Source organism: Miscanthus floridulus, chromosome 19, assembly GCF_019320115.1.
Source record: "Miscanthus floridulus cultivar M001 chromosome 19, ASM1932011v1, whole genome shotgun sequence".
In the NCBI taxonomy this organism is placed as follows: Eukaryota; Viridiplantae; Streptophyta; class Magnoliopsida; order Poales; family Poaceae; genus Miscanthus; species Miscanthus floridulus.
This window is the reverse complement of record NC_089598.1, coordinates 37,782,449-37,793,958: the sequence shown is the minus strand read 5'-3', so window position 1 is coordinate 37,793,958 and position 11,510 is coordinate 37,782,449. Positions and strand designations below refer to the sequence as shown.

General features: G+C 49.3%; 1 protein-coding gene across 1 annotated transcript; it reads right to left on the bottom strand.

The window, feature by feature from the left end:
• Window positions 1-3,608: 3,608 nt before the first annotated feature.
• LOC136529175 (uncharacterized) lies at window positions 3,609-5,858 on the bottom strand. Its single transcript, XM_066522257.1, has 2 exons — window positions 5,147-5,858; window positions 3,609-4,083 (listed from the first exon to the last, which is right to left on the bottom strand). The coding sequence occupies exons 1-2, from the start codon at window positions 5,597-5,599 to the stop codon at window positions 3,979-3,981; spliced, it is 558 nt and encodes a 185-aa protein (XP_066378354.1). The 5' UTR covers window positions 5,600-5,858; the 3' UTR covers window positions 3,609-3,978.
• Window positions 5,859-11,510: the final 5,652 nt, after the last annotated feature.

Genomic DNA, 11,510 nt, shown 5'->3' with positions numbered 1-11,510 from the left:
TAACAGCGTACAATACAACTTCGAAAACCTATTTTGAAAAGAAAACAAAAAAATGAAAAGAAAAGAAAAAAGAAAAAAAACCTTTAGTCCCGGTTCGTATTACCAACCGGGACTAAAGGGTGCCGGCCATCGTGGCATGTCAGGAGGCACCTTTAGTCCCGATTGGTGTTACCCACCGGGACTAAAGGTCCCCTTTAGTCCCGGTTCCTGACCCGGGACTAAAGGACCACCCTTTAGTCCCGGATGCTTGCTCCCGGGTGGGGAACCGGGACTAGAGGGGGTTCCCCACCGGGAGTAAAGCTCTGTTGTCTACCAGTGCATATGACTAATTTTGCCGACGATTGTCAGAGTTTACTAAATTAATAGTTAGATGTTATATGTTTTCAGAATTTTATTTCTTTTATAGCATAACATATGAGATTCTAATCGACTATAATGAGGTAAGCTACACTACTAATTTAGTTTGGAATCTATACACTCTAATAAAGGTGTCCATATCATTCGCCACTAAGTGTCATAGTAACTTGCAATCCTTTCGTGCAAGCTATCTATGTCATTCCCTTAATTACAAAAATTGTCTTAATTATGTCTATTATGTGCGGTCCTTTTAATCTTTAATCTACCAACGTACAAGTCATCTATACATCTTATTTGTTTCATCATTCTATCATTTTATAATATGATCTAATATTCAATTGACTTTTATTATATATATACTCCCTCTGCCCTAAAATAGATGATATTATAGGATTCAAATTTTATCCCAAAATACATAACCTTATAACATCACAATACATCTTTTTCTTTTTTTCAATAGACCTTTCTCTTTTTCCAATCGGAAACGCTTAGCCACAGGCGTATATCCTGTCCAGACGTGGCTCCTAGCGCAGCGAACCGGCCTCCCAAAAAAATCCCCACTCCGCTCACTCGCCCATCGTGGCGTGGCTGGGCATTTCCGGGCCGCTCATCCGTCCGCCCCGTCGTGCCCGGTCCCCCGTCGTGACGTCGCGATGTGTCCTCCCCCCCACGATGCCTCACCCCATCGTCGACTGCACCGCACCCCATCCCCGACGAGCAGACGGCGCTGGACGACAGCGGACGAGCGAGCAGCGATGCTGGAGTAGTAGCAATAGGGACGTGCTGACGAGCGGGAGCCTAGGCTACGAGCAGGCATTGGAGAATCGCATGAGGGCTGCGCTGCTGCTGCACCGGCGAGCTCCATACGCCGCCGCCAAACTCTGTGCCGGTGTCAAGCTTTGCAACGACGAGCATCCATTCGTCCAAGCAACAAAGTGACATTGTGCTGAAAGCACATATTGCAAGCATATGTTTCAAGTGTTTCAGATGTTTTAGAGGTATGTTATAAGTTTTTCATGTGGATGTTGCAAAAGTAGATCGAGATGTTGCATATGTTGCAATGGTTGTACACGTATGTTGCAAGATTCTGTTCTCAATGTTTCATCTATTTTTTCCAGACGTACGTTGCAAGTGTGTTTATTTGTATATTGCATATGTTTCACACAAATATTGCAAGTGTTTTATCTGGATGTTGCGTATGTTTTACAATGGTTTTCAAGCGTTTTTCATGTGTTTTTGCAAGGGTTTCAGATGCATATTTCAAGTGTTTCATCTGCCTTCAGACGTATGTTACAAGTGTTGCATCTAAATGTTTCAAAAGTAGATTGGGTGTTACATCTCTCTCCTCGCTTTCTGCTGCATTGCTTCGGTGTCTCCTCCTCCTCCCGACGCCGGATGGGCGTCTGCCGCCCTTTACCCTCTTATCGGTGCTAGTGATGTTCGACGGTGTGGGCCCCGTGTGGGCGCACGAAATGGCACGGGAAATGGCTCCAGGCGTGGGCGTCCGAACGCCCCGTCCGTCTGGGCACTAGCAAGCATGTTTTCCTATATATCTTTATCTCTTTATCTCTGTCCTTGTTCTCTGTGCATCACACCTTTTTCACTCTAAAAAAATTCTGTGTGAGACAGAGGGGTTATAACAAATTTATTTCTAACAAAGTTTTGCGGCAACGCACGAGAAATTCTATAGTTTGAAGACACGTGTTAGTATTGGCTATAAATACTAATCGCCAGCGAGGACGATGGGATCTGCACGCACACGGCATGGCGATTGCCGCGTGCATGCCGACTTGCTCCTTTTCGTGCACTGCCATCCCGACGTCCTACGCTCTGATGAGACGCAGCAAAGCGATGCAAAGTCGCACAAGCAGAAAAGCTAGGAGAGCAAGCGGAATCCAGATTCTAGCATATCGTCCGTCCCCGCGTTCCTGCGTCGCGTTGTCGTGCGGTTCCTTTCGGCCAAAGTCCCATCTCAAAAGCGCCGAGGCCGCGCTGCATGATCACTGATCCCTCCCTCGTAGCAGAGGGATGACCCAGAAAGGCCGCAATGACACATGGTGGATGGCGCTGCGCGGCACGGAGGATTTCGCTTGATTCGGCAAGGAGAAACGCACCACGCATACACACACATGCTGCAGTAGTGCAGTAGTTGGCTAGTGGGGCGGCGGGCCACGCAAATGCCATGCCATGCCACGGCACGCGGGCGGGCAGGCCGTTGCGTGCGCACTAGCCAGCTAGCTGCTCGACCGGCCGCCTGCGGTTTCTGCAGAAAGGAACCCAAATGGCCAAAAGTTGGGAGAGAACTCAGAGAAGCAGCTCGGTCTCGGTGCGCTGGTAACGTGCTGGCTGCTGAATGCATGTAATTCCCTGCGGCCATCAGAAAAGCGACGGCTTTGGTTGGTCAATGCGGCGAGAGCACTAGCAGCAGCGACCCTCATTCCTCCAAGCCTTTTGTGTGGCCTCGCTACTCATCAAAAGCAACAAGAACATTGGAGACCTTTTCCGAGTCATGGTTCCTGCAAACGACTCTGAAATCAGGAGCAGGTACTACGTACGTCAGTATACTAGCTACTGTGCTCGCTTTCATCAGCACTCAAAAAAATTTTTCTGCGAGGAGCAGGTACTACGTACGTCAGTATACTAATTGTACTTCCTTTCAGCACTTAGGTTGAGGCGCGGCGGTAAAAAAAATGCCTCTTTGGCAGCAATTTTAGCTTGTTATTATTGTTAAACCACCGTTTGGCTTATAAGCCATACTTTTTTAGTCAATGGTTCAGCCATGTCTTATCAGCCAAGCGAACGGGGCAATAAAAACAGCTCTGTGAGAGAGCTACAAAGGAAGAAGCCGTTTTCCTAAATATTACTTCTCTGCTTTGACACCGTTTACAGAGAAACCTTACCAAAAAGGGCCAAATAAGACCCACCAGAACATCTCTGCAGGCTGTACAAACATGACCAGATGCTACAGTACCCCCTTCACCTGCAAAGCCTGTTCTACCAACTGAGACAATCATTTCAAGTACGTATTAAGTACTACGTACCCACCTTGTTCATAGCACAAGTACCTGGATCAGGTGTGTGGGCACCTGATCGATTTGGGAGGCCTTTAGCCCCTTGTCTCATCATTAACCCACCCCCAATATGCGCGCCAACGCCGAATCTCGCTTCCAACGCATAAAGTGTGTGGATTCCAACTCCGGCCGCATCATCGCGGCGAGCTTGCGATTGCCAGTCCGGCGCCACGAACGCAATGCATACAATAAGCAACAAGATCCTCAAAAGCTATCTGCAAAGGGATGTACCCCAGCATCAGGTTTGAAATCTGAATATAACAGTACAGCGCACTGCTTGTTTTGCGACATCTCCATTTCATCAGTGTGCCCCCATCTCCCAACCGATCGATCTTAGACTCGCTAAAATGACCTGAGCAAGATCTGTCACTTCTTATATTACACATGGGGCTTGATTCTAACTACGAGCCCCGTGGGAACAAGTGTTCGTTTGTTTTGTACTCAGACGCCCAACACAGCAACCGGCCAATTGTCTCATCCTTTCTCTGCAGAAACATGGACTCTACAACGCAGCTGCTCATCCACCGGCTACGGATTTGTCACACACACATCAGCTGCTGACTTCGGCGATGCTGTGGAGAGAAGGGCGCCAATGGCGATGCCTCGCGCCAGAGTGCGCTGCCGAACTTGAGCTGCTCCGTTGGCCGTCCTTTTCCTGTCGCGACAGTTGAAGTTAGATGGCGGCAGTAGAGTAACGGTAACCAAAAGATGAGATAATCTATCCTGTTGAGCTAAGCTAGTTTAAACATCAAATGACGACTGTAAACAATATCTAGTTTTTTTTTGTCTGTCTGTCTGTTAGTGCTCATTAGCAATGAATCAGTGGCTTCTTGGCCTTCTTCCTGCTAGCATCATGCATCCATGTTCCATGCATATTCTTCGCCTATCTGACTGTCTTATTGGATTGCAGAATGTCAAACATAGTTTTCTAAATATATGATATCAGGATGCAGCTGAAAAACTTTAATTCGGTGCATCACATCCCTACCATTTCCATGTGATGTGACGAAAAAGCAAGATGTGACAAAGGTATTACTATGATATTACCTAGTTTTGTTCCAGAATAATTTGCCCACTTTTTTTTAATAACCAGCCATTATATCATGTTTCGAGTAAATTATTCGGATTATTCCTTGTATCTTGATCATCGATTAGATTACTTTATAGTGATATCCTTTGCAATCAAATTGGTTGGTTAGGTAGGTACTAGTGGCGCATAAAGGTAGGAGGGTGGGCAGCTAAATATAGAAATATGAACTGGAATAAGCTACGTAAGCCAATTTACCTAGACAATACTAGGTACTTATCAACTCTTATCCTTCCGAAAGGCTATCACCTACTCTTATTTATATCAGTCAAACAAAACATAATTTGTGGCAGGAAGGAAAATCCGTAGTGGACTTGTGTAGTCACAGTTATAGGGAAGAATTGAGGCTGGAATTACAAGCAAATATTCAGAAGAGAACGTCAAGCGGGTAATGATACTGTCAATCTTTTTGTTGGACAATGTTTTGAGCATGTAGTATGAACTATTGGGCTGATCGAAGAGGATGCACTAAGAACATCTAAAATCAAATCCATGGATGAGCTAATCCAATTAGTAGAATAATGTTCTAGAACAGAGCTGTGATGAACACGAAAACAGAGGAGAGACCGAGAGATTGTGTAGTAACCATAACCATTGGAATTGGATGGTGATCACAAAGCAAAAGTAGTACCTGATCAAGGCTGTCATCCACCACCTGCTGCGGCTGCGAGTCATCACCGGAGCTCGTCCTCCCGCCGGCGTGCTTCGGCTGAACTACCACGTGCTGCAGCAGCTGCTGCTGCGGCATCCTGGTCTTCTCCTCCTTCTTGGCCTGCAGCGCCTTGGTGACCTCGGCGACGGTGATGAGGCGGTACGCCTGGCCGAGCACCAGCGTGTCCCGGGGCTTGAGCAGCTTCACCCGCGTGACGCGAGCGGCGCCGTGCCTGTGCTGCTGCTCCCCCTGCTGGGACCGCTTCTCGTCGTCGGCGACGGCGTCCGCGCGGTGCGTGACGAGCGCGACGTAGTGGCCCGGGTTGGCGCGCATGACCTCGGCGGCGCTGGTGGCCCAGTAGAGGCGCTGTACGCGGCCGCCCGGGTGCTGCACCACCACCGTCGCCGCCTCCGCCGCCTGGCAGTTGCCCATCCTCGATCGATCAGCGCTCCCTGCTCCTCCTCTGCCGCGCGCCCGTGGGTGTGCACTGTGCAGTCCAGGGGAGGGGAGGCACGCAGGCACGCACAAGTTGGTGGTGCTGGTGGCGGCGGCCGCGAGCGAGCGGCGGTGTTATGATTTATGAAGCGGCGGTGGGCGGTGGGTGGAGCAGACTGCCTGTGGGTGTGGTCGTGTGGGGTACTAGCGACTGACTGAGACGGCGCTGCACGGACGGATCGAGATCCAGCGTCGTGGATTGGTTGGCTCACCGCGCGCTCGCGCCGGCCCGCGTCGGCGTTTTTTATTTGGGTCACCGGCTCACCGCTCGCTCTGCCCTGCAACCATGGAGCGTGGGCGTGGCGTTGGGCCGTTGGCTGAGCGGGTAGCGTGCACGCGCGGTGGTGCATCTAATCTGGGGGTAACGGCAGGGCTACTGCGGTCGTCGTGTTTGTTTCCTGGACGGCATTTAGGGCCTGTTTGGCACGGCTTCACTTCAGAACTCCAGCAATTTCAGTAAAAAATTCAGCCAAACATCTCAGCTCCAAAACTTCATAGAGCTGCCAACTCCATGGAGCTATAGTGTAAATGGGGGTGGAGTTTTGGAGCACCTCATTTGCTGCTCCAGAACCCTCTCTTTTGAACCTCCTCGTGGGGTTGATGGGTAATTACCCACCAATGCCACTGATTACAGAAAAAACGGTTCGATTCTATTTTTCTGAGCCCCGCGCCGTGACTCCCTCCCCGTCCGACTGCCCGCCCAGATCCGGCCGCCGTGCCCGCCGTGCGCGCACGAGCTCAAGGAGGAGGGCAACCGCCTGTTCCAGTCGCGCGACTACGCCGGGGCGCTGCGCCAGTACGAGCTGGCGCTCCGCCTCGCCCCGCGCGGCCACCCCGACTGCGCCGTCTTCCATAGCAACCGCGCGGCCTGCCTCCTCCAGCTCCGCCCCGTGGACCACGAGGCCGTCGCCTAGGAGTGCTCCCTCGCGCTCTAGGCCGAGCCGTGCTTCCCGCGCGCTCGAGGCGCTCGGCTGCCACGAGCTCGCCCTCGCCGACGCGCTAGCGCTCCTCACGCTCGACCCTGACCACCGCGACGCCATCGACCTCTCCTACAGACTACGCGCTCGTGTCAACGCGTCCTCGGCTGCCTCCGCTTCCTCGGCAACCGAGCCCACCAGCCGGCCCTCCCCCGCTGCCCTTGGTGCCTCCGCAGTTGTCGCTGGACTTGGCCATTCCCTCCCCGCTCGCCCATTCCCTAAGAAACAACCACCACCACCCCATCCTGCTACTTTGCTGTCCCTAAGGAAGAAAAGAGGAGAATAAGATGATGACAGGTGGGACCATTAGTTGGGGGCAAGAATGACAATTCACCTTCAAACTCCTCTTTTCTGGAGCTGGGACACCCTCTCAGCCAAACACCTCAATCAGACAGCTCCAACTCCACCTAGAGCTGGCTCCACCTGGAGTTCTGGAGTGAAGCAGCTCCACCCAGAGTTGAAGCTATGCCAAACAGGGCCTTACTAGCCTAGCCAGTCTGGGTAAGGCCAGGCCCAACAGGTACAGCAGCATTTTGTTTGGTGGTTTTTTCCAGCTGGACCAGATCCATCCGGGAATGTGTTTGTTTGCTGAGACTGTTGCTAGTGTTCCCAACCATCTCCCAACTAACCAGTTGGGACGGTGTGTGGTTGCCTAGACAGCTCGGCATATATAAGATCACAGTTTTCATACACAAGGCAACAGAGTAGTTGCAACATTTAAGCAAATAACCAAGGCAATGTAGTTTAGCAGTACTTATTAGATGACAGTTTACACAAATTCAGTGACATTACAACATGCTAAATCACATATTACAAGTAGTACATAATTGATACATCTAATAACAATTACTCTAACAGCTATTACATGTGTTTAGCCTCGTCCACATCACAGCAACCAAAGCACAAAGGAAGAGCATGATCACATTTTTTTAACTCATTGGAGAGGCTGTTTCTCCACTTTCAGTGACAAGTTAGAGAAGAAGAAGGTTTAGAGGAAGGCATTGAGTTGCTAGTTGAGTTGAAAGCAGCCATTGTTTGCTCATAAGAGCTGTACTTCTTATGCACAGCTCCACGATACCCCAGTACATGCTCACTATACTCAGCCCAACTGGTGTAAACACCAGGTTGCTTTCCATTGAAAATAACATACCAAGCACACATTGTTCTGCAGTTAACAAGCAGTAAAGTTAGTAAAAAATGTTTCAGGTGCAAGCCACCAGTTTGTTCAATGAGGCTGTCTAATCCAGTTGTAGTAGTAGACAAACTCAAGAAACAAACCGTTGGAATACACATGATAAAGGTGCAGTAGACATCACAGGCAACTGTAGAAATGCCTCAGCTATTCATCTATTGCATCATAGGAGAAAGAAAAATGTATGTGGCCTTAGACATAATCATGATTTAATACCTTCTCATAACAGTCACTGGTGGCACTGATGAAGTAGCAAATAGAACAAAACATAGGAGGGCGTGTTTGTTTGCCTAGAGAAGCCAAATGTAGACAGTACAAAACCAAGATCATGACAGCCATGGAAGCATGAGAGACGTCCAACCCAAGCCATCAGAGCATCAGTGAGAGAGCAGTTGTTTGGGTATGGATGTCTCACATATTTTGATGACAGGCATGAGAACCAAAAAACCAGCACAAAGAGAGATAGAAACATAAGATGTGCCACCTCTATAACATAACCTTTTATCATCATCGGCCTTAACCAGTAGGAAACCATCAAAGTCAAAATAACCAAGTTCATGACAGCCATGGAATCGTGAGACACATCCAACCTGAGCCATCAGCAAAGAATAGAAAGAGTTGTTGCTTGGGTATGGATGTATCTCACTGTCGGTGTTTTGTAAACTGGACTAGTAAACTTATACGATTGCCGCGCTACTCTAGGAAGACTATGGTAGCATCCAAAAGATACGAGGATTTAAACTGGTTTAGGCTGAAGCCCTATGTCCTGTCTCAGAGATGATCGAGTCCATGTTCCTCGCTTGAATGCTCTAAAGTTCTTACAATGGGGGGTGCAAGAATGGTGGAAGAGGAAGAAGAGCTAGAGCTAGGAGACGGGTAGCCCGAAGGGAAGCTTCAGGAGCCCTGCTACGATGGAGAGTGAATGAATGAGTAGGAGACTCAGAACTGGACCGAATGGTCTCCCCTCCCAAAGATGGGTGCCTTGGCTACCCTTATATAGAGTTCAGGGCTAGGGCGTGGGTCTGAGGGTAGTGGGTCTGAGGGAGGTCCTAGCTAACTTGGCTTGCAAGCTAGGGCGTCTTGTATTGCACGTCTAGGCGTGGTTGTCATCATTGTCCTATGGCCACATCGTGGCATAGTGTGACGTGGTGCTACTGTGCCAGCCGTGGCAGCACTATAGGCACGGTGGTGGTTCGCCAGCTGTCCTGTGCGACGTGGTCTCTACCATGGTCTTCATTATCTCCTCCTGGTTTCCTAGGGCATCGTACAGGAGTTGGTAGCTACCCCTAGGTCATCGATTGTCTGGTTGTCTTGAGGAGCTGAGGGCCATGATCTCGATCGCTGGGGTCATGGTTCCCCATCGGTCTAGATGGCCTTCAAGTCAATGTCTTCGTCATGGATCCCATCCTGTAGTGGGTGGAGTCGTACACGTGTCTTGTTGGGCCATATTTGGCCGGTGGTCATCGTGCCCGTCGTTACTGCCTTGGGTGGTATTGTCTTATCTGTACGGCGTGGCACAGGGATGGCGTCTGATCAGACCAAGGTGAATGTTGTCGCCTCGGTCCTTGTGGGGTTAGTGCGGCATGCTTGTTTTTGTCAGAGGAGGCACACTTGGCTACACTTGACCTCTCTCTGTTCCTTCTAGGGGTCGTGATGGGGGAGAGGTCATGTGTCTTTCTAGCGACGTGCGACTAAGGCAAGAGGGAGGGGTCATGGCTGACCCTGGCCTTATCGTCTGGCCTAGTTTGCTTGGCTTAGTTAGGCCTCAGTTGTTCGCGCTTTCACTAGCTGATGTGTTGTGGGCCACGTGGCCTTCTGATTAATCGGTGCCATAAGACACCCCGGGGTTAAAACTCCGACACTCACGGGTTAATGACAGCCATAAGAACCACATTCACCAGATCATAAGCAGCGCCACCTGTATACAAAATTGTGCCATCATCAGCCTAAAACATCAGAACCAGCAAGAAAACTAGCAAAAACATTAAGTCCAACTGATTATATTACAAATTACATGGCATGTAGCCACCGAATGGTTCAATAGTCCAACAGTTAGGGGTCCATGGAGCATCCCCACATAAGTTCCCATTACATGCCAGCTATAGTTAGCCACCTCCTCAATCATAAAAGAACCACAAACCCAAAAGTAGTGTGTTAGGCCGTCAGTGCTGCACAGCTAGAACACAGGAGCAAAAGTCTCCAAAAGTTAGTCAAGGAGAGTGGTGGAGGGTGGAGGACTGCATATATAATCCACAACTGCTTCCCTCCAAGTCCAAGGTAGGCCTTAGAGCATCTACATGTAGTAGTGCTTGGCAAGGAAGGTCCTTAGCCATAGAACTCTATGACTATCAACCATCTTCACATAGGCAGTGCCCTGGGCTTTGTTGTCCAGCAGGTGGGAGAAGGCAACAATGAGGGCTTCCTCACTAAAGCCAGGCATGTCCATCATAGCATGATACAAGTCAACATCCACATGAGAAGGGCCAGTCTCTCTAAGGGCATTGGCTACATTGTTCACTGCATCAGTCATGTTGGTCATGATGAGGACCTCCTCCTCACTAAAGTAGGGCATCTTCCTCTTCCTACCACCATCAGAGGTAAGCAGCTCAGTTGCCTTGCTGCCCTCCCCTTGCTCATTCTTGTCCCTAGCCACATGGTTACCATGTGACCCTTCTACCTTTCCAAGGCCACTGTCAGCTTGGTAAGAATTGACACCTAAGGGCTCATTCCACTACCAAAGATGGTTTGAATCTCATCATAGAACCTTAGGGGGTGTTTACAAGCTCAGCATCTTTTGGGTGGTCCTACAGTTATTATTTCCTAGGCTATTAGTCAAGGCAGTGAACAAGATAGAGAAGAAGACAGGCAGTTTACTAATGAACAAATATCTTGATATGACCAATGTAATGCTCAGGATCTAGCATGATTGCTTTCACATCCTCATCCTAAATGGCTCTACTAAGGTCCTTAAGCTTGCAAATTCTACCCCACCCATGTCTCCACTTCCTCAGGTGGTTGTACACCTGGGTGGAGCTCACTTCCTCACCACTGTACTCTCTAGGGAGCTTGGCTACTTGGTTAACCTCCTTATCCTTGAACCCCTTATCAGCTCTAGCCCCACTCTCAATCAGTTGGCTCATCCTCCTAAGGACAAAGCCTGAGGTGTTGGTTGTCCACCTCATTGCTGCCCTAGCTGCTGCACCAGCACCATCAGTAGCACCAGCAGCAGGAAGAGCATCAGCAGGAAGAGCAGTAGGAAGAGTAGCAGCAAGAGGAACACCAGCATTTGCACCAACTAGGGCCAAGGGAGACCCACCAAATAGCATTGCAGATGCAGCCACAAACCCAGCTTCAGCACCACCATTCCTAGCCATCTAAGTCCCATATACAGTACAATAGTCATGATCCAAACAGATAATAGTGAATAGTAGGAAAATAGATTTGCATAAGCAATACAGGTATCAGGTGGTGTCCACAAATAAAATATTACACATGTCCAGCAATGATATACTAGTTCCATATAAGGCAGCCTTAGTTTATTACTAATGTCCAGCAAGGATACATGAAATGCATAGCTAAGTCCTAGAAGCACCCCTAGATTCCCACATGGCATCAGAGATCCCATCCCTAACTGATGCCATGCTTGGCACCTCTTGTGACTATAGAGCATTGATAGCTA

What these genes read in the sequence shown, in the direction of transcription:
- LOC136529175 (XM_066522257.1), bottom strand. Translation starts at nt 5,599, where the DNA reads ATGGGCAACTGCCAGGCGGCGGAGGCGGCGACGGTGGTGGTGCAGCAC. An exon ending in TGGATGACAGCCTTGATCAG is followed by an intron (nt 4,084 to 5,146) that starts GTACTACTTTTG and finishes CTGTCGCGACAG; the next exon opens with GAAAAGGACGGCCAACGGAG.